Source organism: Barbus barbus (genome assembly GCF_936440315.1).
Source record: "Barbus barbus genome assembly, chromosome: 39".
NCBI lineage: Eukaryota > Metazoa > Chordata > Actinopteri > Cypriniformes > Cyprinidae > Barbus > Barbus barbus.
In genome coordinates this window covers 13169709-13197648 of record NC_136717.1, presented here as the reverse complement: position 1 = coordinate 13197648, position 27940 = coordinate 13169709, and the positions used below count along the sequence as shown (strand labels likewise).

Here is a 27940-nt window from a genome sequence, read left to right as displayed (position 1 = left end):
GCTATACCCAGTTCGTTGACCGGGTAGGTCGGCCATTCTGTCAATCTAGTTCATCAATCAGCAGAAAGCGGATGCAAAGCACAGGTATCCGTACTGTGCACGCTTGTTTATATTCATATTTTACATACAGAATAACTCCTCGTTTAACATAATCTCAGATTTGAACGTGTAAATCTCTGCCTAAACAATTAAATGTTAACTAGCCTAGTATGCAAACAAATAAAAAAACACTTGTGCTTTGGTCATCCGAAAAGAGTGTAATTTAAAAGATAAAAAGAGTAATGACTTTGATCACTTATTTAGACTTATTTTATTCATTTAATGAGAAGGGCACACTTTTTAATGAAGCCAAATCGGTTTTTATTTTGTAACAAGTAAATACGTTAGTTGAACAACACATTTTGCCGCACATGCTGACGTATTTGTGTAATATGGAAAAATGGTCACTGAACGAATTAGTGAACGAATCTGAACGAATCATTTTGGTGAACGAACGAAAAATGAACGAGTCTCTGGAAAGAATCAAAATTTCCACCACTAAGCTGAAGTCAAACACACCTTTTTACAATGTTTACCAGGTGTCTTTATCTTAATGTTGTGACAAAACGGCCTGGCTGCGGAAGAAACCAGAGCAGAATTGACCAGTAGAAATCAGAGCAGTAATGTTTTATTCTGTTGTACGGTCGTGGTCAAATCATCCACTGCTGTGATGCTGCAGCAGTGAAAATGCTCTTACTGTACAGCTCAGAGAGAGAGTGAACGGGTGTATGTGTTTTTGTGTGGTGAGATGAATATATGAATGGTGATGCTGACTCATAAAACAGTATGCGAGAGAGTGTCTGTGACTGTGGTGTTAAAATACACGCATCCATGCAGTGCACTAGATTAACACATGCTGAGGTATGTGTGTTTGAAAATGGTGACATATGGTCAAAAAACACCATATTTTGGAAACAAACTATAGTTATCCTCTGCCTAATCTCCGTTAGCCCCTCCACAATATATATCAGAACCTCCCCTAGCTCATTTAGTCCCTCCCCATTTGTTTCAGCCTGTTTCTTGCTCATCCAGTACTAATAGCTGCTTACACTAAAGTTCACTTTTTACACTCATCCATTTGTTCATATTATGTGTGATATATAAGTACATTGTAGTGTTCACTCATTTGAAGCTTCTAGTTAAAATACAATGTGAATGTTCCTTTTTTAAAGAGAAAAACTCTGGGAGAAGCCCATTGCTGATCTCGGATCAGAGGGAAAGGGGATCCCCTGGTGTCTGTGGGGATGCAGTTGCAGAATGTGATTGAATCTCAGTACATGGATTCCAAACCGAACCGCTTTAGTGGCTGATGGCTCAAACTTTAGAAAGTTTTCACTGAGGTGCAGATTTGATCTGTGTGAATGAATGTGGGATTTAATATTTGACACCTAGTCTTTTCTTCGTGTGAATTCAAGTTTACAAGTGTGTGTGTGTGTGTGTGGCTTTTTTTGTTTGTTTCTGCTTTTGTGCATGTTCATTTGTGTCTGACAATAAGAAACAAACTTACCTCCCAATTAGAAAAAAATGTCAGACTATCTCTCAAGAGAGTGAATCCATTGTGGGTACTTTAGGATGAGTAACTGAGATTCTTCCTTTTGAAAGACTTTTATCCAGAGCATGGCTTTACTACGGTAATTAGAAATGGTGCTTTAGGAGAGTCCGCATGTCATCGAGAAAAGCCCACTTTGACGACCTATAATTTAACAGGAGTTAGGTAACACAGACAACAACTCTCCAGTTCTCTTCTTGCTCTCATAACATACTTTACTGAATCCTAATGACCAAAACCCAGCACTTTCTCCTATATAAAGGACATCTAAAGTATGTGTTTTCTGCACAACTAGCATTAAAAAAACTACATATTAAACTGGGATAGGAGAAAATATTTTATCATAGACCAACACTTCAAACTAATCCAGACTTTGGTTTATTCAGTGGGCTGAACCATTTATTAAAAAGAGAAGGGGGAGAGAGAAACTGAGGGTATAGAATGGGAAAAACTCAGTTCTGTGGTTTACTACTGTGATCTCTCTCTGTCTCTCATTCCTGACACACACACACACACACACACACACTTCAGTAGGACAGTTCTCTTTGGATTTTGGACTGCAGATGGAGATGAGATGCAGTCCTGCAGGGCTGCCATGTGTGATGAATACTCTGTTGCAATTGGCTAGGATTATATTGAAATGCCAATATATAAAATATAAAAGAACATTGATTGGCCTTTCACACCTGAAATTGTTTACCCAGGAGTTATTACATAGAAATACCAGGGTTGTTTAATCTTGGGTAGCCAGGGTTTGAGATTTCACACTGTACATTTGTAAACCCATTTGTGGATGGATTTTTGGTCTTATTTGCATATTTACAAGCTTAATAACATTGATTGGACAAGTACAACACGTGACAAGCACACAAACTGTTTTAATAACCGCTTGTCCGTCTGGCACTGGGCTTTGTTGTCCCTGTGGACTTCTGTAAAATATACTCTCTTAAATTACTGAAAATCTGGGTCTGGGACAAGGGTAAAACAATAAAATCCTGCCTTAAAAGGCATTAGAAAAGTTGCCAAGTAAATGAAGGTATGATTAAAAAAATATATTTTAAATATGACATCAAAATATCCTTATTAATACAGAACCAAACATCACAGAACTCCACATTCTCACACTCTTTCATTCACTGTCTCCTTCTCTTCGTCTACAGGCTCCAACTATTCCAGTCCGTCGTTGGCTCCAGTCCCCAGTCTGAATGAGGACGAGCATGTGGGGGGCGGGGGTGGGGTGCTGGGTCTTGCACCTGAACACATTCCCACCCCTGGCGCCCCCATCAGCTGGCAGGCAGCCATCGACGCGGCACGGCAGGCCAAGCTGATGGGCACCACCGGAGCCCAGATCTCCACTGCGAGCTCCACGCAGCGCAAACGCCAGCACTACACCAAACCCAAGAAACAGGCCAGCACTGCCTCCACGCGCCCACCCCGAGCCCTTCTCTGCCTCACTCTTAAAAACCCCATCCGCAGGGCTTGCATCAGTATCGTGGAATGGAAGTATCCTTTACTAAACTCTGACCTACTTGAAAGAGACTTCTGTCAAAAACATTCAATAATGTTACCGACATTCCGAATAATGTTTGCCATCACATCATATATATACACATACACATATACATACATACACACACACACACACATATATATATATATATATATATATATATATATATTTATACACACACACACACACACACACAAATATACACATATATATATCTGCTGCAATTCACCACATATTTCATTTGAAAGAGCACTTTTGAATCTGACAAGCCAGTATACTGATGCAGGGCCTCAAAGTGCGATCGCATTAAAGAGCACACAATACTTATGAAAATACTTATTTTTTATCTGTAATTCGGCAGACATGTTCTTCCCAGAGCGACATCCAAAAAAGTCTCATATTGAGTTTGTGACAGTTGCTTCTGCAGGTAGCTGAGCATACAGTTGTTTTCTGAATGTTAAGTAATCAGTGTTACAGTTACAGACTACTCATAAACTTAGGATGTAGCTGACTTTAAGGCTGAGATTATTGATCTCCAGACCATAAATGTATTATTTTCATATTTTGATTCGCAGCTGTGCTTTTGAATATGTGTGGTTATTAGTTGTTGTATGATCTGTTTGTTATTATTACAGGCAGCGTGTTTGACACGTGTCAGATGTGCTATGGCATCTTTGAGTTGTTGTAAAAATGCAGTGTCGCGTGAAGCAGTACCAAAATATAAAAGCCCTCACAAAAGAAGAAAAAAAACATTTCTTCAGTATGATATGTTATTCTCATGACCGTCATTCCCTCTTTGCTGCATTACAGGTGTAAATACACTTTTTTGTGGTTTTTATGCCACTACCTTCTACAAAGGGTTAAATCAAGTTGAGCTTTGAGTCATTCAAGTGCACCCCTCAAATGAATTTTTACAGGAGACTGTTGGACGGTGTGTTCCCCTGTCCTTTTCCCCTTCCTCTCTTTCTTCCTCTCTTTTTTCCCTTCTTTCTCACGGTTTTATGTAATCGTTTCTGCCTACAAGAGACAGTGATAGGCCCCTGACCAGGAAAATATGTTAATGAGGATTGATTGGTTGAGTAAAATGCTTCATTCATCAAGAAACAGGAGATCCAGATCACAGCTTCAGCCAAGAACTGATCACATCATCAAAGATTTCCCCATAAATTCACAAACCGGCACGAGGGAAAAACTGAACTGTGGAGACAGAGAAATATTTTCCCTCATTAATTTCGGTGGGATATTTTATAAAAGTTCCTGTTTTGCCGGTTCTATCCATATGTGTCTTCAGTCTTGCACACACTTGACTGGATCTGTATCTCCAGAGACTCCAGAGCCCATCTCTCCTGTCTTTGGCTGTGTTGCCATGCCAACAGCTCCTCTCAACAGGCTGAACAGGTCCACACACACACACACACATACACAAAAACACCCCTCCCACACTTGCACATACAAATGCACACACATATTGACCCCTCCTACAAACACGCACTCGGTCACACACATTCACATTATGCACAGTCACTCAGGTTTCATATATAGAAGTGTTATTTATAACCTTGTAAGACCTTTAAAGATTAAATTCAGTTTGGGTCTGCCTGCAATGGTCTGTTTTTACTCCCTTGGGGACCCGAACTACTGATCTACAAGCATGTTTATCTAAATGGGTTACAGGGTCTATGGCTCTGTAATTCTGAACTAACCCCAGAGAGCCATAACTCAAGGCCCAGACAGCAGATACAAGAGAAACATCCAGAAAAACAAGAACACATCTGTTTCTCCTCAGGACACGTGCCATGCGACTCAACACCCATCTCAGAGAAATCCATTCCTGTAACAAATGATGACACAGTTTGATTGCGTTTCCAGCAGAACTGAAAGCCAAACAAACAATTTGGCCAGTGAAAAGAGAGAGGGAGGAGAGGAAGAGAGAGAGAGAAGGAAAATGGGAGGGTGGGTGAAGATCGTTGTCTTGATGAAGGCCAGGTTTTTGAAGAGCTTGGCCTTGCTATTAACAGGAAAGAAAAATGATTTGAGTAGAGGAAAAAAAAGAGCAGAGCGGATCTGGACTCTTACACGCTGTCTTGTGCACTGATAAGACTTAACATGTACTGTACTGTATCTGTATGTGTGTGTACTCTTCTTTTGCTTGTGTATGAACCAATTCTCTCATTTTCTTTAACACCGTCTCATCAGACCGTTTGAAATCATAATTTTGATGACTATTTTTGCAAACTGTGTGGCCTTAGCTGTCTACATCCCTTTCCCCGAGGACGATTCCAACGCAACCAACTCAAACCTGGTAAGAGACGCTCTGCCTCACAGCACAAGTCAGAAATGAGCATGATGATGATGATTTGAGAGTGATGATAATGATGATGATCCTTGTGGAATTAAGACTAATTATAATGTTTGTGGTGTGCTGCTGCTGATGGTAGTACTGATGAATATGCCGATGACCATAGTGGTGAGGATGATTATGAATGTAATGGTGATGGATGTTATGTGATATTGGTGATGATGGTGGTGGTAATGATTATGGAAATGGTGAGGATGATATTGGTTGTGATGGTTATGTGATGTGATTGTAGCGATGGAGGATGGTGACGGTTGTGACGGTGATGTAGTGGTGAGGATAATACTGGTTGTAACGGCGTTTGATAGTGATGGTAGTGGTGGGGATGTTTATGGTTGTAATGTGATGATGATGGTAATTCTGATGAATGTTATGTGATGGTAATGATAAGGTAATGATGGAATTAGTTAAGATGTAGTATGAGCCAAAACTGTCTTTAAGGTCAGCTTTTTCGTTTTTTATGTTTTTATGGGTGTGATTATTTTGTGGTGTGGCTGAAAATGGTTGAGATGGTTATGTGATCGTATTGATGGTGATAATGATTATGGCAGTGATAGTAGTACAGGGCTCGCAAAATCGCTAGCCTGATGTCCCGGGGCTATTGTGTTTTCCAGTCGGGCTACCAAAATGTATCACTGCCCTGCCCGATGGGCTACCTTAAATACAGGGCTCCCACGCAGTGTTCCCTCTAAGCTGAGCGCGCGCACGATCGCGTTCTTCTTCCACTGTGGCCGCCCAGAAGAAATAATGTGTCTCGCGCACACAAAATGAGTTGGGAAGCCATTTGATTGAATGCCGCCAGTAAAAAGGAAAGAGTAGCAATGCAAAAGGCAAACCGCTATAGAGCTGATGTCACGACAGAGTTAGAGCCGGTGAATGCGGTTTACAGGTTTCATAGAAAGAGAACGATATGCACCAAATGAGTCGCTGTAGAAACTGAATACTTCAATGGTTGCGGTGCGCTCAACACGAGAGACAACGCAAACGCAATGACATGTGAAATAAAACGTCCTCGTGTATTAAAGAAGATTGGCTTGATTAAGTGCTGGAAATAGCAGAGGATGGGCAAAGAACAGTAACAAAACTCTGAAACATGTTCAGTCACACACAAGAGTATTGTACAAACTGTACTTTAGACAGCTATAGAAGAATTCATATGTTCACATTTTTTTATATTTAACTTACAGATCTCAGCTTAAGTTTTGCTTCAGTTTGTATTCTATTCTATTCTATTCTATTCTATTCTATTCTATTCTATTCTATCAGTTTAAATAGTTTGTTTTGATAATATATTATGTTAGGGCTATATTATAAACCTGATAAATAATTGACCTTTTTTTGAGTCTTTGACTTCGAGTCTCTTGCTCATCAAGGCTGTATTCATTTAAAAAATACAGATAAAAACAGTGATATGGTGAAATATTATTGCAATTTCTAATATTGGTTTCCTATTTTAATACCTATACTATAAAATAGCATTTATTCCTGTGATCAAAGCTGAATTTTCAGCATCATTACGCCAGCAGTGTCCCATGATCCTTCAGAAATCAGTGTTGAAACTGTTGTGCTGATTCATATTTTTTGGAACCTGTGTTACTTTTTTCTTTGATTCTTTGATTAATAAAAAGTTTAAAAGAACAGCATTTATTCAAAATAGAAATATTTTCTAACAATAGAAGTCTTTACTATCAATTTTATCCATTTAACACATCCTTGCTGAATAAAGTTTATTTAACATTGCTCCCACGGGTCCTTAAATTTGATACTAAATTGAAGAGTTTTTAAGGCCTTATACCATTTAACGTATTTAAAACTGTCTAAGAAATATTTTTTCAAATTGCCTTAAATAGATTTTTAAGAATTCTGCAGATACCTTGTAAATAGTAAAATAAAACTCTTTCCTTGATATTTGTGTATTGAAAATGTTTTTGATTGACATTTATGGTCTTTATTTTATTTAAGCTAGTTAAATTAATTTTCGGGCTACCAAAATCTGAAGAGTACCTGCCCGAAGGGCTACCAGGGATTTAGAAATTTTGCGAGCCCTGTAGTAGTGAGGATGGTGATGGTTGTGATGATGGTAATGGTGAGGATAATACTGGCAGTGACTGGTGATGATGATGGTGATAGCAGGGATGGATATTATGTAACTGTGGTGATAATGTGATGATGTTGTGGTGTTGATGATAATGATGATGGAGGATATGTCATGATGGTGTTAGTGGTTAGGATAAAGGTGGTTGTGATGGTAGTAATGATGGTGATTATGGCAATTTTAGTAGCAGTGAGGATGATGATGGCAATGATGGGGATGGTTTTGGTTGTGGTGGAAATGGTAATGGTGGTGGTATTGGTAAGGATAATACAGTGATTGATAATAATGATGTTGGTAGTGGTTGGGATAGTTATGATGATATGTTTTGATGATAATGGTGTTAAAGAAATGATTATGGTGTTGATTATGGCAATGATAATGAGCTTTACACCAGAGGAACCTTTTTCATAGTTCCTAGAACTATTGGTGGAATGACCCACTTTTTGGCATGTTTGCATTACAGGAAATAGCTAGAAACTGGAACTGCCAGTGACGTATACTGATTGGTCACTGACACCGGCTACACCGGCTAAAAAACCATCCACAAACATGAAAAACAGCGATAATGGTATTTAGTCTGTTTTCTGCAGCGTTGTGTTCTTTTCTCAGCCTTCATGATATGTAGTGGCTGACAGCAGCACCTTATATGTAGGCCTAATACTGCAAGTTGTCATAGGACATTTTGTCAGATTTTCATGCTCTTTCAGTCACGTAAATTGTGCATTTACATTCCATCTCCGTTTTCACGAAACCTACGACACACAACAAAAAAACTCAGATGACGTTTGTAAACGCAGCGAATAAAGGCGTTGCTGTCAGCCACTTCAGAGTCCCTGCTACCGGTGTGAATGCAACCAGGAAAATGGCCCGAGGGGGAAATTGGTTCTCTAGGAACTACCATGATGGCTAGTTCTGAGTTCTGAAAGCCCCTATAGCTAACAGCAGTAAGGATAGTAATGGTTGTGACAGTGAAAATGGTGATGGTGGCTATGTTATGATGATGTAATGGTAATGATTACTTGATGGAGGTCATGATGATAGTGGTTCTGCTGCTGATGATATTGTGGTTATGATGTGTTGCGGATAGTGGTGATGTTATAGTTGTGATGATGATAGTGATTAAAGTTGGTTGAAGGAGTAAATAGCTCTCAACTTTTGTGAGGTGCAGTTGCATTTTAGAACTTACATTGGGTTTTGAATTGGAAGTGCAGATTGCTGAAACTAGAATAGAGAGATTGGAGCTCTGTAAGCCTAAGAACAGCCCGTGTGCTTCAGTGCTCAATGTACAGTACATTCAGCCTGGATGAATGCAGAATGATGGAGTGTGTGGGTAATCTGGATGTTTGGCCGTGGAAGGAGTTCTCAGACTTCTCAAAGATTCATGCTGTAGCCTGAGTAACACTAATCCATCCACCCATCATCTCGGAGATCTGAAGCCGCATTATGTCTTTTCTCAGCGAAGAACACAATGGAAACCTGTAAATGCGTGAATGAAAGCATGTGTCCACGCTTTTGGGGGCACGTAGCTCATGGCCGAGCAGTTATTGCGGTCACATATACAGCAGCTTTAGTGGTTCTGCAAGTATTTTTTTTCCATTCAGTTTCTCTATCTGTATTTCCGAAAATGATTTGAATCAAACCAACCAGCTCTGAGATTAATTTGACTCGATTTTGACGAATCGCTTTCAACATTACAAACTTGTTTAATTTTAAAAAGAAAATATGTATTTAAATGTATTTTATGAGGAAATGAACAACACCCCATGAAGGATTTGAAAATGATACAAAAGTACAAAAGTAACTGCAGCCCAAACTTTTTTGGGTTAAAAATTATCCGAAATCAATATTTGAGCAAGTACATAACCAGCCAGTGTTCAAAACTATCGCCTTACTTTAGCCCGATTCACAACGGTTAGCTTATAATAATGTTTTCTAATTTGAGTGGTACAGGTAGGTTTTTGCGGGACATTCGAGCATGGCACTGCGTCATTACATCACGTCTGTAAATATAAAGAAGTTGTCTCAGCTAATAGGCTATCGCATGTGAGGATCCTGCAGGTGGAGGATCGTTTATAGCATTTTCTCACAGCAGCTAGAATGAATAAATGTATCATTTTGATGGCGGATTGTAATCCAGAAAGGATTGTGTGTTTATGAAACACATGTGAATGAAATTAAATTATATTCCAGTTTTAAATGTGCTTCTGATTACAGATAGCCTGGGATTACACAAGATTAGTTTTTTTTAAAGACAACCTGTTCGAAGGGAGCGTAGTTTGCTTTTTGGGTTAAAAGAATTTCTTAATATGAAATTCAAATGGCATGACAATTAGATTAGATTTACAGAAATTGAAATCTACAAGCTAATACACACTATACTCATTGTCACGCAATGCTGATGTTGTTAACATTAATAATTTGAGAATAAAGTATAACAATAATAATAATTTGCATGGTTTGATGTGATATGAGCTTAGTGATCGTTAGATTTTTTCCTGTCCTTTTTGCTTTTTTCCTCAGTTGGTCAGAACAAACATGGCAGACTTGTTACTTACTTGTTCAGATGGCAAGACGTAGGCTAGAATCTGTGAATCCTAAGTACAGTATCCACACCAGAGCGGTGACTGGCAGCCACACATACTCCTCAAAACATTAGATTCATCCATGCTGGAGCCGTGCCAGAGTACAACCCCACGCATGGAAGATAATTCCGCACAGAGCTGCAATTCCAGGTTTTCAAACGGACTGCGGCTTTAAAGTTTAGGATTTTATAAAGGATCAGTAAGATCCTTTATAAAAATTTTATGTTTTTTTTGTTTTTTGTTTTTTTAATGGAGTCTCTTATGCTCATCAAGGCTATATTTATTTGATCAAAAATACAAAAAAACCCTGTAATATTGTGAAATATTATTGCAGTTTCTAATATTGGTTTCCTATTTTAATATACTTTAAAATATAATTTATCTCTGTGACGCAGCACTGAATTTCCATCAGCCATTACTCCAGACTTCAGTGTCACATGATCCTTCAGAAATCGATCTAATATGCTGATTTATTATCAGTGTTGAAACTGTTGTGCTGCTTAATATTTTTTGGAACCTGTGAAGCATTTTTCTTTGATTCTTTGATGACTAAAAGTTAAAAAGAACAGCATTTATTCAAAATAGAAATCTAACAATATAAGTCTTTACAATCACTTTTTATCCAGTGTCCTTGCTGAATAAAAGTATTAATTTAAAAAAGAAAGAGAAAATGTACTGTCCGCAAACTTTTGAATAGTATATATTGTAACACACAATTTCTATTTTGAATAAACATTGTTCTTTTTAACTTTTTATTTATAAAGAATCCTGAAAAATTATCACAGGTCCCAAAAAATATTAAGCAGCACAACTGTTTCCAACATTGATGATAAATCAGCATATTAGAATGATTTCTGAAGGATCGTGTGACACTGAAGACTGGAGTTATGATGCTAGAAATTCTGCTTTGCTTCACAGGAATAAATGATATTTTAATATGAAATTAGAAAATTGTTATTTTAAATTTCAATAATATTTTACAAAATAATAGCTTTTTCTGTGCATGTATCAAATTAATGCAGTCTTGATGACCATAAGAAAACTCTTTAAAAACACAAAAAATTGTTGACTTACTAATCCCAAACTTTTGAACGGCACTGTAAATAATTAAAAAAATGCCCTTTTGTCATTGAATAAACATATAAAGTGCAACATATTTAAAGTTAATTTTAAAACATTAAAGTATATACAACTTATGTATTGTATATAATCTTTGGTATGTATTGATATGTAAGTTGTTGGAACGTGTAAGAAGAAATGCATGATTTGCAATGCCTAATGAGAATGGGCTTTTATTAACTTGATTGTGTCATTTGCAATGCTTAATGTGAGTGCGCTTTTACTGCTATTACCATTTTCATGGTAACAGTGACTTCTCTCATTGGTGAAACTATAGCTCTCCTCAGTATTATGGATAATGTAGTTTTTTTGTGGAAATTCAGTAATTAAATACATTGTTGTTCTTGGTTCAGAGCTCATGGTAGGTCTGTCATTTAAAGGTTTATATTTTTATCCAAAATATCAGAAATTATTTCTGAAGTGAATTTTTACCCCAAGAAGCAGGCTTTTTACTTACTATTGGCAGGTTAGAGTGACACAAGCACAGTTTCCTTCATTTGATACATACACCCCTCTGCTTATGGGCTATGAACAGAATCTTTTAATGGGTAGAGGTTTTCATGGATATGGTATCCTTGGTGATGGTAAAATACACAGCTACCGTGGTAACACAGTAACTATGCAGCCAACCTGCAGAGCAGAAGGTGCATTCACTTGGAGACAAATAACTCTTTGTTAACTATCCACTTATCTGTTGCTCCCTTCCACGGTTAGTGATATGAAGCTCCCTCCTCATTATAATGATCACAGATTCGAAGAGCACTCCGTTCAGGTCTAGCACATTAATCTCAGACCCAAAGTTACTAGTCAAACTGTGTTTATGGTGTTTGACTTTGTCCGACAAGGAGGAGTTGCTTTCACATCACTTCTGTCAGCAGACACCTGTGGAGCCGTGTCTGACAGAAACTCATCAGCAGCCAGACATCAAATCTGAAAGGAAGATGGTGACAAAAACATTGTTAATTGACCCTTCACAAAATCCCACCCTCCTTACTTACTGTTACTATGTCCAACAAGCCATGCCTCTCTCACACTACACACAATGTTCTCACGCAGTAAAAAATACACCTCGGAGCAAAGAGAAAACTGAAAACACGCCGCCAGACAAGACAGATCAGGTTACTGAAACAAGTATGGTATGAAACAAGGTCTCAGCTTAAATTTTTTTTCTTTTTTTCAAGAAATTCAAACAATAAATACCGTTTTATGGCTCTTTAATGTGTTATGACAGACAGTAGTGCCTCAGTTCAAGCAGTACACGTGAACCGATCGTCTTTTCATATTTACTTAAAGCACAAAATAAACATGAATGAACATCATGGCCGTTTCTCAACAAGTACGTAATGTTCTCGGTAGTTCGGACTTCGCAAGTTCGACTCGGGAGTGTGAACTCCTGAGGACAGGAGGACACAAGTCCAGTAATTCTGCAAATGGAACAGCAGCGTACTTGATAACGTCAGTCAGCTCGCCTAAGTTATCTACGCTGTATTACAATACGACAAAATATATCAAACACCACTGCCTCTTTTTGTTTTCATATAAACATATTAATAGCCGCAAAAATGTAGTTCAGGGAACGTACATACATTACAGTGAAATGAAATATGATATCAAACAGCGTTGCCTCTTTTTGTTTCATTTAAAATATTAATAGCCACAAAAATTAGGTTCATGCAACACGCATTACAATAAAACGAAATGATATCAAACACCACTGCCTTTTCGTTTTCTTTAAAATATAAAACACAACCCTCTTTTCGTTTTCATTTTAAAAATACAAAACATTAATATGTGGTTTAGGTAATATGTGCACATATACTCTGATTCACTGTATGTATAATAAAACGAAATATGACCAGCACAACTCTCTTTTTTGTTAAATGTCATTTTAACGAACAATAATAGCCATTATAAAAGTAAAGTATAAGAGACTTAAAGCAGACAAATCAGTCACGTTAACAAAGTAAGAGCTGTATTACGATTAATAAATAAATAATTTATGAAAAATAACTTTGTGCTCAACCAAAACGATATGACCTGGAAGAAATAATAGATTCATGAAACCAAAGATTGCCTGTTAGATTTACCCAAAACAAATTTTACCTCATGTTTAACCACTACAGAGACATCAGAGCCATCGGAGCCAGCGGCAAATGTCAGAAGGACTAGCCGCGGTGAGACTGCTCTCGCCGGATACATGAGCACTGAGCGCCCGGTGATCGCCAGGAACTCGCGACTCCGAAATCGGCGAAACAAATTTTCAAATAGGCGCTTTCTTTATAAATAAACCGCAGATTTGAGTTTTTTCACCTGAAATACTCTTATAATGGCATGTCATGACACAATAATAGTAATATTTAGAAATTTTGCGGTTTTCCCATCCGCTATTAACGCTTGCTGATTGGTGCGAAATGCATTCTGAGATACCTGGCTGCCTCAAGTTTGCATAAGTCACCTCTGGATGCATCCTTGATAAAAGGGGGGGACCAAGGACACGTCCGGGGATTTCAACTACTGTACTTGGCTCGATGTGAACTTTGAATTGGAACAGTACTTGGGCGACGACTGATGACGTTTCACAAGTTCACAAGAACACAAGTACAGACAAGAACGCATATTGAGAAACGGCTCTTGTTTTCACATCTGCAAATATTTGTTTAGGCACTCCACAGAAGCGTCGTTCATCTGTGGGTTGCTTAAACGAGTAACTAATCGAAAACCTGTATAATGAGGCTGGGTTTGGGCTTACCTGACCCTGACTGGACGTGTTCCTTAAGGAATGTTTATATAAGAAGTGTTCTTGCAAAAACAGCTAGATGGAGCACAACAGAATGGAATAGAATGCAAGAGTATCAAGACGCGTAAAAGATGGACTATTTTTAGCTTGACATGCTGTCTTTAAAATGCAACACTTGTAGTGGGACGCTGTAAAACAGTGTGAATTGTGATGCAACAGCAAAAGACATCCATCTTAATGTGGCAGCACTTTAGAGCGGAGTTTTAAAATGCAGCCTTTCCAAAATAGTTTTACTGTGAAAACCATCCGAGCATATTCTAGTTAAAGCCTAATCATGACTAAAAATGTAAGAAGTAATAATTAATAAAACAAATACACAGCAAAATGGCTAGTCAATCATCCAGAGCTCATATTGAATATATATGTGAATAAGTTTATGGATATTCTATTCATAATTTTGATATGCTTTTAAAAAATTATTTTATTAGTTAAATTTTAATGACAGCATATAAATCGTTTTAAAATATATATGTAACCTTTTTAACAAATTATTATTTTTAAGTACAAATATTCATGTCATAAAAGCTAAAATACATAAATGAATATACACTATAATAGCCTACAATTACATAAATAAAAGTATTGGTCACACTTTATTTTAAGGTCCAATTCTCGCTGATAACAAACCATTAACTATGACTTTTGCCTCCGTAAACTCCTAATTTTCTGCTTATTAATAGTTAGTAAGGTAGTTGTGAAGTTTGGGTAGGATTCGGGATGTAGAATATGGTAATGCACAATATGTGCTTTATAAGTACTAATAAACAGCCAATATGTTAATAACAGGCATGCTAATAAGCGACTAGTTAATAGTGAGAATTAGTCCTTATACTAAAATGTTACCAAAATCTTTATAATAGTCCGCTGTAGAGTCTGCACCAGAGCAGGCTTGGCAAAAAAGCACATCGTGCCTAAAGAAGGGACTGTGTGTGTTTAGTAGGTATGCATATATTGAGTATTGAGTTTATATGTGTATATGAATGTGATTGTATCAAGCAGGATATGTCTGATTGGTGAGATCTGAAATAAAGGCGTTTTTATTTTTAGAGCGCTCTGAGAAAACGGCTGTCGCTGAGACTCTGGCGACTGGCCAGTTCACATTCTGCCCATTTCATCTACACAAACATCATATTTAGACCAGATCCATTCTCTCTTTGCTGCACAGCCCACACAACACATGTGCACCCCTCCCTTACCCGCAAGAGTGAGGTTGTACCATAAAGATGTGCCATAGTGAGTGTGTAAAAGATATCTGTGCGTAAGTTGTAGCCTATCGTGTTTGTGTGTGTGGTAAAGGTGTGTGTGGAGTGAGTGGGAAACGGTCAGAGCTCTGTGGAGACAGTGCAGTATTTTAAGGCAGCTAAAAACATCACTAGTGCAGAGAGTGACCCACATACATTTCTTTCTCGCTCTCTTTCCACAGCGCCCTCTACCTGCTCCACTGAACACTGCAGCCTAGTGCAGCCAGAACAACTCAAGTTATATTATGTACTATCTGTGACACCACAGAGATGTATGAAGTTGTTTTCTCATCTGTGTGTATGTGTGAGAGAGAGGGACAGAGAAAGAGTTTAAGGAGAACGATCTTCACTGCGATGCTGTGTGTCAGTGAGTTGGGGTCCGTTTCTCTCGGTCTCTCTCATCTTGCTGAATGTTCTCAGTTCTGCTGCTGCTGTCACCATGCCTACCAGGAAATTTCCACTCCACTAGATGAGGTCATTGTTAAAGAGCTCACAACTATTTCTCTCTTCCTTTTATCCCTCATCTTTTTTTCTGAGAGAGAGAAAAAATATGTTGTTCTGTCATTCTATCTATCGTTATATCATTCTGTGTGATCACATGGCACTTTGGTACTGTGGTAATGAAAAAATGTGACATCTAGCGAGGTGTCTGGCCTGTATGTGTGTGTAAATATTTGAGCAGTATCTATTTGTTCATCTTTAGCACCTGTTGTACCTTTATTGTTTGGTGATCCATGGCAAGGTCACTTGGTTGCCAAGATTAAATCCATGCACATCTTCAGTATCCGTCTGTTTTCTCTTGTTTCTGTTTTACATTCTCACCACTTCATAGGAGATCTTTCTTGACATTTAAAGCTGTGCACAAATCTGTCCCCTGTGTGTTTAGGGAGGCGGGGTTAAAGTAGCGTTCTACTAAACAAATCCGAGGTGTTTGTTCAACTGAACTTTGCTGTCGTCACAACAAATAAAAATTTTGCCCATATGTGTAGTCTTTACAGCATTAAAAATGTAAATACGAGTCGCATTTTAACAAGAAGATAAACGTGTGGCCAAATGCAGTACTGTGTAATTTGCTTTCTGCTGTTCTGAGTCAGTTTTTCTCTGGGAAGGTGTTTAAGTACAGCATAATCCCTTTTTTGTTTTAGTTTTGTTGTATAATTCCATGATATTGAGCAAACAAAATCTCTGTCTGACTCAGTTCTGCTCATTTTAAAATGATTACAATAAAGCTTTCCAGACTTTCGCAGTCTTGGAAGATCTGAAATGCACCTCTTCCAAACAAGGAGAATATTTGGATTAGGAATGGGCTGGATGGTCGACAACTTGTCCAACTACCGACCAAACAATTTGTGAGGTTTTGTATAACTGTGGTGCTTTTAAAAGTTGCTTTATTTGATGTATCCCTGTAGTGTTTATTTGTTAAATGTCTGCCGAGGGGCTGAGTATTCCCATCAGATAACCCATGACTAGTCAATTTCGAAAAGATGTCTTTTTGTGCATCCCATATTTGAACGGAGAGCAATATTCAGTCTTAAGCAGAGAAGGACAGTGCATGTGCAGACTTTATGCATTATCGCTTGAGGGCCACACATGGCAGATGCAACAGATGTTTATTGCATGTTGCACAGAGTGTGTGCATGTGTGAGAGGAAGTTTGATTTATGCTCATGTATGTGTGTGGGCTGAATTACTTCATTAATAAATAAGCATTTGATCTTTTGCTTCCGTGGTTGTTGTAAATATCACTAGGTTCCTGTGTTTCTAGCGTAGCCTCGCGCTAAGTCGGGATGTGCATTTATGGTCAATTTTGGACTTGGAAAAAGTGGGTGGGCCGATTTCACAAGGTCAGGGGAAAAAGAAAAGCGCAAAAAAGACAGTGCAGCGTCGATCCCACATATGCTTGAATTTTAATCTTACCACAAATGTGACATTTCAAGTGGAATGTTAAAAAAATGTTATTTTAGTCAGGCAGCTGTATTAACTCAACTTCAGATGTTCCTGCTTCATATGATCTGTCGCTACATGCTGATGTTAGACTTACTGAAGTTGTTCTGTGAAGTTTTGTGCATGTGCTATATATATGGACTTTTGGCAGTATTTTTAGATCAGACAGTTGCTTTCTTTTACAGCAGTGCAAAGTTTAAAACCATGTACGACTGCATGTTAGTGGAAAATGGGGTCCTTCTCTGTGGCCCAGGACACTTGCAATGTGGTTACACTTTTTTCTGATTAAAAATATGAATGTTGAGGTCACAAAGTGCTGGACCCCATATATACGGAAAAAAAGTGTGTTGAATTAACATGATTTAGTAGTGTACATTGGTCTCACATGAATCAGTACATAGGTCTATATAATTTGTTCAAGTAACTTTAACATTGTATATTGAACACAATGAAATTAAGTCAGGACAGAACGTATAGGAATTGTGTTGCTTTAGCTAATTTTAATGAAGGAATTTGAACAAGCAACAAAACTTTTTTTAAGTGTATATTCAACAATGTCTATTTGTAATTGCCACTTTTGAATGGGGCCAATCCAGTGGGTTTATAATTTCAATAATGATTTTAGTACGAAAAACACTTTCTAGCCTTTTCTGTGTAAAGTTATATGCAATAAACCTTAACATATCTGTACAAATTATGATTTAAACAACTTTGCAGCTGAAATAATTAGTTTTAACATGAAAATTAATGTAAATGTTTTTAGAAAATAATAAACGTCACTATTCTGCATTTAATATATTTTTTAAAATCTGCCCCATTCACTTCCATTCTAAGTGCCACTAACTTTTTTATACAATGGAAAATTCTCAAAATAATTTTTGTAACCAACATTATGCCACAAATACTACAGAATCTTTAATCTGAAAACTCACCCCCTCAGCTAACCCCTACCTCCCTCGCCATCATTTACCTCCTCACAGTTATGACCCTTAAATGGGAATAAATGAATAGTAAATCATAAATGCGCTTTGTGTTATGTGAGTTTCCCCTGCAGATGCATATTTAATGCCAAACACAAAGACACCGAAGCATTATGGGAACAGTGGGAGGCATTTTATCAGCCTGAACACAGTACCGTAACAGCATGTGACTAAACGCCCACTTGCGTCAGACTGCTGTTTATTAAACATTCAGATCATATGAAATCGTATTGACTGCATTGATCGGCTTGTCATGTGGCCAGAAGAACAGCTACATCATCAGCGGCGTGCTCGAAATCCGTCAGCACGCAACCTGGTACAGTGTGTCCTAAAGAAACACGGAAGGGAAGTGAAAGGCACCACGAACACAAGCGTGTCCTATACTCACTCACTCGCTCACACAGCTCTGGGATTTCAGATCGAGGACGAGCGAGAAAAATCACTCTGTTTCTCTCATGCCTGTTTTGCTCCCTCTCTCTCTTTCCCCTTACCTTGACCACAGTTTGTGAAGGACACTTGGGTAGGTGGAAGGCTGTAATTCAAGCAGGTTTGTGACACATTGCTCCTCAACTCCTCTAGACTTGTCTTACACCTCTCCATCCCTCTTTCTCCTCCTCCTCCTCCTCCTCTCCTCCTCCTCCTCCTCCTCCTCCTCTTTCTCCTGTTGTCAGGACTCGGGGGAGGTAACCCAGTTTTTGTGGCCGGTGGCTGCAAGCTGATGTTCTAATACAAACGATGGCTGAACTATGAATAATGAAACAGCCCCCACTCTTAAGAGCTCCGTCGCTCGCTCTCTCTCCTCACACACTAATCAGAATGAGCTCAGAATGACCTTGCGTCGTCTTCCTTGTCCTCCTCCAGTGGTGGCCTCAAGGGAAGGACGAAAAGTCCCTCATTCTGACAAGACTGTTGAATTTTAATCTTGTGACTTGACGTTTGGTCTTGAATCAATGCATCGGGGCAATAATGACTGGCGGCGGAGGCCCTTACGAACCTGCAGCCTGCCATGTTTTGCACTTCTCAGCGAGTGTTTGGACTGGTAGGTCACCTCGCTGAGGGAGATTGTGATGTTTAAATACATCCTGGAGTTTTGTAGTAGAGTTTTAGTTAGTTATTGGCTGTTTGGTTTCTATTACTGTGACATCATGCTGGGTATTCCCACTTCACGGCTTTGTATTAAGCATAAAATGTTCTTATTGGCTGTGACTGAGATGGATCGAAAAGGATTTTCACTTACAGACTACTTATTGTCTTCAACTAGGTTTGAAATTAAGGATTAGTTCACTTACTGAATGAAAATTTCCTGATAATTTATTCACCCCCATGTCATCCAAAATGTTTCTTCAGTCAAAATGAAGTAGTACCAAACTCCATTCTATTTTCTCCCCCAAATTCAAAATCATCCGACATCGTTGTTTTTTTGTAAATGGTGTTTGATTTAGTCTTTCCATGTTTGCTTTGTAAACACTGGGTTGGTACTTCCTCCTACGTAACGTGTGACCTTTCCAACATGATTACATAATGCATGAAGTTGTGGATGTGCATCGCAGAGCTTGTGTAAGAGCATTTGTGGTTAAAAAGTATATAATTTTTTATTTTTTTATACAAAATGTTAGATAGTTTCACGTTTCCCATTTGAAGTCTACTTTATGGAGATAAATCCTGAAATGTTTCCTCAAAAACCTTAATTTCTTTTTCACTGAAGAAAGAAAGACATGAACATCTTGCATAGGGGTGAGTAAATTATCAGGATATTTTCATTCTGGAAGGGAACTAATCCTTTAACACCCAACAACACACCAAATGTGGGTAAAAATCAATAGTGATGGTTAACACACATTAACTTCCAAGCCAATTTGGCAAGTTATGATTCATATGGAGATGTCCTCGAACCAGGAGCCTCCAACATTAGCACAACAAAGTGTAAAGAGGGTTCCACACTGGATGAAGATGAAGTGCCATGTCTTTAAATTCAAAACACATTGTTTTCTACAAGTGTGAACACACCAGTAGAATGAGTAGAAGGCATTTTAAGTAATAAGTTGTAGCAAACACCTATATGTACACTCAATGAAGTCACTCTTCATTCTTGAAGTGAACTTTTGCCAGAGTAGATTCACTGTTTTGGACTGCTGCCTTGAACTTGAGAAATTGAGTACAGAATGATGCTTCAAATGTGTGATACTGCCGGTGAAATGTCCTAAGCGCTTCACTTCTCATCTGGTATGCGACTGGAGTCCTCAGAGATGAGGCCACTATTTTAAAATGAATATCAATGAAGGAGGAGAGGCTTCAGTATGCTGAGTTCAGTGCACTGACCTTTGTGAAGAAACAGCTGATCCCTAAGAAACTGAGAGCCTGTTTGCTAACCTTCAACATGTTTGTGTTAAACATTCATTTTTATATTATTTTGAAGTTACAACAAATATACAATATGTTATACAACAAGTATATACATACATACATATAGAAGTCACAGAATTTTGTTTTAATTCTTATTTCATTTTATGGTATCCCCAAACAATGACAGACTGTAGTTAAAACACAAAAAACAAATCTTCTTTTTTGACAGGGGGAGGTTCTGAATGACTGGTGACTTAAAAATGTAGTAGTCAAATGTGGCTGCTGTTTGAAAAAGTTCATTCCAACCTCTGATCGTAAATAAATTATTTTGGAAAATTGGTGGGCTACTAAACATTGAGGCTTTTTCAATCACTGTTTTTCTTTGCTGTGAATGAGAATTAACATTTAGCTTTGGAGGGCATTATACATTGTTTCCAACTATTGTGATTGCTGTGTAATTCATCAATGCTGCTTCTGTACTGAATTGAGAAATATGGCTAAATTCATCTTTTCACTGTGGCTTCTCTACCGCCTTTGAGATTTAATGAGTTTTAGTTAAAAGAAGTGCTGCGGTGGTCATTGTGTGGCCTACACGTTGCCAGAAATTTGTCCTAAGCCATGTGAATTGAAGTGATGGCCTTGCAAAATACTGAGTAGAGCGCTTTATGGTTTGCATATATGCATGTAATTGTTCATTTAGCTGCTTCTTTTTTTAATTTTTGGAGCCACTTAATGTTGTGAACTTGTGTTGTATTGCCTAATTACTAATTCATTTTACAAATTAGTCATTTAGCTGACACCTTTTTCGAAGAGACTTCAGTACACGAACCACAAGGACAGTCCCCTCAAGCAAATTGAGGTTAAGTGTTCAAGGTTACAACTGAGGTTTCTTTTGGTTTCCATCCCAGATCTGTTCACTAATATACACAACAGTTAGTGCATTTGTCTTGATCTTATGACATATGTATTTGCTGTCCCGTGTGTAGCAGTGCTGCTTGTATGTTTATTGGAAAGCTCATATACTGTGGCCAAATAAGAGCTGTAGAGCAGGATGGATGAGGAGTTGTTCTGTGTGAACAAAGACGTGACATGGGGCTGTGTGGTCAAGTGGTTAAAGGCTTGTAACCAAAAGGCTGGTTGTCTAACACCCAGAGGGAAATATCTATGGCTATTTTAGTATGCATGGAATACATACTTTATTTGCAGAGAACAATTTGTGGATTATTGATTGCGGAAAAGCAACACCATCACTATCCAGTCTAATGAATAAGTAACATCGACCACAAGGTTCAATCACTCCCTTGGCTTATTATTTCATCAATTCATTATTTAAAGGGATATTCCACCATTTATTTCCTGACTTTCTTTTTGGGTGGAGGATCCCTTTATAAATTATGTGCTGCTTTAAAAAAAAAAAAAAAAAAACTTTAGTTCACCCAAAAATGAAAATTCTGTCATACAGGTGTGGAACCTCATGAAAGTGAGTATATGATAGAATTTTATCATCCTTTTAGAAATTTAGCATCTTTTTAAATTCATTTATTAATGAATTTATTTACTTTAATTTTAGTTCACAGAAAAAAAAAAATTCTGTCAAGTTTGGAACCTCAGTTGCTTCTTTATTTTATTTTATTTAATTTCTTTTCGTTTGTTGTTGTTTTTAAGAAATAAGAATTCTGTCATACTGTAAATGAAACGGCAGTGCACAAATTTTGGGTGAACTGTCCCTTTAAAGGTCCCATGGCATGAAAATTTCACTTTATGAGGTTTTTTAACATTAATATGAGTTCCCCTAGCCTGACTATGGTCCCCCAGTGGCTAGAAATGGCGATAGGTGTAAACCGAGCCCTGGGTATCCTGCTTCGCCTTTGAGAAAATTAAAGCTCAGATGGCCCAATCTGGAATTTTCCCCTTATGTCATCATACGGGGAAAGGTTACCGCCCCTTTCTCTGCTTTGCCCGCCCATGAGAAAATGAGCTACGACCGTGTGAGGCGAGCGCAATTATTTTTTTTAACCTCGAGAGACATCATCATGGCTTGCAAACGAGCGAAGCACTGTTTTGCATCTGTGTAATAAACTGCGCATATTAACAGAAAAATTATGTTCATATTTAAAAGTCCAAACAGTCAGTAAGCGACAAGTGCTTGTAAACGCTGTTTTGTAAATTATTTATTGATGAGTCTGCTGCTTTAAGGCAAACTGAAAGCATTGCTTCTCTGCCGCTCGCTGCTCAGAACAGACGCCGAGAGAGGCGACACTGCACCGGGAGAGAGACCTCGCGCTCACGGGTCAGTACTGGAGGCATCTTCCAACTGAATGATAAGGGTTTTTGTTTTTTTTGTTTTTTTTTAAGTCGCTAGGTTTGTTAGTATGTACCCGTTATGGGAAAAAAGCCGCCTAAAGGGTCTGAAAGTTAGTAAATATTTGCTCGTGTGTGTGAGACGCGGGAGCTGATGGCAGCGGGCGGTGGATATTGTTGCTGCTTCTCCATCCGGATCAGATTCTGGGTCAAACTGAAAAGCTTGAATGACTGCATGTCTACAAGCCATTGCAATACATCCACTGTCAACATTAGCGCATGGTACCGTGGCCGCAAGCTGCAGGACACACACCCACCCTCCACCTTGCACCGCCTCTCTCCTCATCATTAGCATTTAAAGCTACAGACACAGAAATGGCTCGTCCTAAGAAAAGCTCATTGTGGGACTGGCTTGTAGTAGCTGAAATTCTGCACCAAGGCTGAATTTCGGGAACGAGACTTCAGATACAGTACTAGGGACCACTAAGGCATATATAAAAGCATCCAAAAAACAGCATGTCATGGGACCTTTAAGAATTTGACTTATTATTTAACTGACAAAACTTGAGACTTATTTTCCACCAAAAAACTGTATTAAAATCCAAAATAACTATACATTGTTTAGATGAATAAGTATGGTATTCAGTGAACTAAACTTGCATTGTATGTCATAGCATTCTCCATTTCTACAACCGAATATGCCAACTTTCTGAAATGCAGTATGTCAAATATTCATAAAACAGAAAATTTGTAAATGGTAGGGAATAGCGGCACAGCGGATGTTAGAGGTCACATGACCTGTGTTGTATACACCTGTGTTGTATTCATACTAAACACAGGAAAACAAATAAATTGTACTTTATTAACGTTCTGCAGTATACATACCACTTTGAAACAAATATCGTTGCATACTGCGCTGTGCAGTACGCTTTCTACGTGATTACCTGCTCCTGTAGAATGTTCTGGACCAGTTCTCCATGTGACTCCATTTAAAACACAGATCATCAGTGTTTAGCTTTAAAAAAAAAAAAAAAAAACCTTTACAAGTTGCTAGGCAACATGATCAACACTTAGTGTCTACTTTTGAGGATCTTAAGAAAAAAAATGAGCTTTTAATAGTAGAGACAGAGGGGAGGGTGTAAATAGTAGCAAGGCAAGAGAGAGATGGGGAGGTGGGGGGGGTATTTGGGGATGTGGAACAGCTGCATCCTCTTAGCCTGCCAGGAGGGCCGCCCCCAAACGCGCGCACACACACACACACACACCACCTTTGCCCCACGGCCTGAACTATAGTTAGCTGTCTGTGTGCTGCCTAGCAACCACATCCGAAGCAGAATGATGGAGGTTGAGCATGTCTCTTGTTCTATCTCCCTCATTGTAGTTTTCTTTATACTGCAGAAATTACTGGAGTGAAGTTGTGGTGTGATCTGATTGGCTATCACGATTTACAGTCGTAATGGACTCCTGATATAATGCCGTCACTGCTGTGCTGAGAGCTGATTTAGGCCATAACCTCAAAAGGGTCTCACAGCTATGACACAGCTAAGATGTTACCTGTATGCTTTAGAGCATGATATATCACGCACTCACACAAACACTTTCATCTCATCCATAGGTTCCTGGCATTCCTGAAGCTTGAGGAATGCCAGGATGAGATGAGATTGTATTCATATGGAAATGTCTCCTTACGCTTTACTAATGAGATATCAGCTCTCTCTCCTCCTACTCTTCTCTCTCTCTCTCCCTCGCTCTCTGTCACTCTCCAAGGTGTTATCAGTAGGTGATGTGGTTGAGAAAGATGGATCTAGCAGCTGTGTTGAGTGTGTGTGTGTGTGTGGTTCTCTTTGTCACACTGTCCTCTCTGCTGTCCGTACCATTCATGTTTCTACCAACAGCTCATCTCAATTAACAGCTCTTTTTGTGATTTCCAGAAGGTTGTAGCATCTTGCGTAGTACACAATAAAAAGGGAAATCTGTTATTGAAAAGATCGTTTTACATTTTCAAGAATTTTCACATCAATTTTTTTTTCTTTGCAGAATTTGTTCTGCATTTTACTGACACAAAACAATATATACATTATTTTTCAATTTAATATTATTTAATTTAGAAAAGCATGTTTGTATTAGATTATATGTATTCCAGTAATTTTGGATAATTGCATTTTAATGTATTTTTTAGTAACTTCAGACAAAAATGGAGTCTCATGTCATCGAAACATGCTCAGATACTTTTAAATTTGCTAAAAATGTCTCCATTCGACAAAGTTTTTCTGACCATTAATGCATTGCTCATCTATCAGCAGGACTAACACATGCACATTTTGTGTAGAGTGGAAAAATGTATGTATGTGTATATACATATATACATATTTTACTGTGATTATTGTTACTGTAATTATTAGCATAATCATAGTATTCTGTTTATGTGATCTCCAGCTTAATCACTGCACTGCCTTTAATCGCATTATATGTGTGCATGTAAACATATTGCAGCCTGTCACTATCACCTTCTGGTTGAAGTATATACACCATAAAGATGTGTTTTTATAACTTTATGTGAGTGTATATCGCGAACAAACTCAGATTTACTGACGATGTAGCGATAACTCACAATATGGAATTCCTAAGCTGTACTGTTACTGTTATCTCTTACAATGAATGCAATTCAAAATATAAACAATACTTACAATGTAATTAAGTCCAGACCACATTATGCTTTTCACTGTTTCTCTCTCTCTCTCTCTCTTTCTTACACACACACACACACACATATATACAAACGCATAATATGCAGAGATGAATCTGTGCATAGAAGACTGCTGAGTGGGGCATCCTTACCTACTTGTACTGTAACAATTGAATTATTATTATCTCATATGTCGAGCAAAGGCATTAATCAAGTGCTGGCCTTAAAGAACAAACACATCTGACTGCAGAAATCACACCATCAATGAGAGCTACATAGAAAAACACAAATAAAGCATAATAACTATAACTGTGGGAATAGGAACCTGTTTTTCCGTTTCGAGGAACTGTGTTGTAACATTAATTCTGTTTATTTCTTTTTGTCATGTTTCTTTGAGCCGGCAGGCAGGTCAGATCTGAAAGTTGAAAAAGGTCACAATTATGCTCTGGAGTGTCTAAACAGTGTTTGATGCAATATAAATATGCCATAGGCACCACCACACTGAAGTTCATATGAAGGTGTGTGTGTGTGTGTAGACTGAAGTTAAAGTGAGTCAGATTAAACCGTAATTGTGATGTTGATAATCTGTGATGCACATCAGCTGTCTTTAATTACAGTGAACTCTCCAATACTCCCTCTCTCTCAAACACACACACTCACACAAACAGTCCTGCCAAAGACAACACCTCGCTGACATCAGGACTTAAACGATTAAATAATAATTGGAGGTTGTGTGTGTGTGTGTGTGTGTAAGATGGATAAAGCATCTGGCTGATTGATTAGTGTTTTCTAGACAGATGAACTCTAAGCCTTGGACGCACACGTAACGCATATATTCCCTGTAGCCTCTCAATCCCTCTATCTCTCTTCATTCCTTGCACAATCATTTGTTCATCACCCCCCCCAAGATGGCTGAAAGAGGAAATTGAGTGAAATTCTATTTGGCGCTTGGCAATTTCCTCTCAGATCAATGTGATGCTGGACTCTTGTTATCAAGTCAAACCTCTTACTCTCTTATTCTCTATTTTTTATTGTTTAATTTGATTTTATGAATGCATATACTGTATTTTTTATAATATGGGCATGGTAAACTAGATTTTTATCTGGTTTACTTTGTAGCAAACAGCAGATTTGTGGCTGCTGTGAAAAGTGCTATGCAAATACATTTAAAAAGTGCTATATATAATAAATTGAATTGAATGTACCCAATCTGGAATTTTGCATAAGGGCAAATGATTTGTTCGCGTACTGTAGATTTTGCAGTGGATTCGCTATATTGACCAGCAGAAAGCAGCGTGGTTTGAAAGTGACTTCTGTGTGAGCTGTACTTCATACATTGATACACTATTTCATCGCTACTTAATTTCACCAAAACTTTGCTAATGTCACCACACCTAAAGAATTTGATATTCCCTATAGATATGGTTCTAGGGTTGTATTATAGAAACATCCAGGAGAATCCTGTCCTCTCTGCTTAGTAACGATGGTAATTTCACTTTGGATATAGAGCTTTTCCATTTTTTTTTTTTGTCAAGTTTCTGTAATACAACCCCTGGTCCCTCCCAATTTTTTTTAACCAGTTTTGTCTGTCTTATTAAAATTAAAAGTCGGATTTCTTTGAATAGTAACAGCACACCTTTCCTGAACAAACTGTATGATTTCAAATCCCATTCATGTCCATAGCCCAAATGATGTGTTACCGAGTTTAATAATTAGGGTTTGGAGTTTGATCATTTGTTCATGCTGATAATTCTGCAAATGTTTTCCAGTTTGTTACGACACTGTTATATTTAGAGCTTTTGGTATATTTGTCTATGAGTGTGTGTGAAGTTCAGTATAATGTGACCCTGTTTGTTATTATTCCAGGCGTGTATTGACAGGAAGGTGGCAGTGATAAATGTGTGATATGGATTTGGAGAGTTTGGGAGAAAATGAGAGGAGGAGAGACTGTGTGTGTGAGTGTCTCAGAGAGAGAGTCACCTTGTCTGAGGAACAGAGATGCCCATAGACCCTCATATATTACCATCATCCCTCACAAACTTAATTACACTCACACAAACACATTTGCCAAGCTGTTCCATGTTTTATGGTGCCCATGCCATTGGATGCTCCTCTATCCTGTATCCTCTCTCTCTCTTTCTCTCAGACAGAATGAATCACTCATGCTCTCATCCTTGAGTATCAGTAAATCAATCACAGTGAATGAGTGCACATCCTTCAACTTAGAGAGAGAAAGAGAGAGATTTTATTATTTTGCATCATTGTTTAATGTAAATGTTGTCTTAGCCAATAGTTATTTGGCAGATATGTAATATTCTGTCATGCCAGTAAGGCCCATTGAAAGAGAGAGAGACATAATTCCACCTGGTAACCCTTATGCTGAGCTGCTGGGATCACTG

The 27940-nt window shown here is 38.1% G+C and overlaps 1 protein-coding gene across 1 annotated transcript in view; it reads left to right on the top strand.

The window, feature by feature from the left end:
• Positions 1-27940, top strand: part of LOC306858663 (voltage-dependent L-type calcium channel subunit alpha-1C-like) — a 131098-nt gene that overhangs the window by 40193 nt on the left and 62965 nt on the right. Inside the window, exons 2-3 of the mRNA XM_079399294.1 lie at positions 2749-3091; positions 5295-5400. Coding sequence (XP_079255420.1) covers positions 2749-3091; positions 5295-5400 — 449 coding nt within the window. The remainder of the gene's footprint in view (positions 1-2748; positions 3092-5294; positions 5401-27940) is intronic.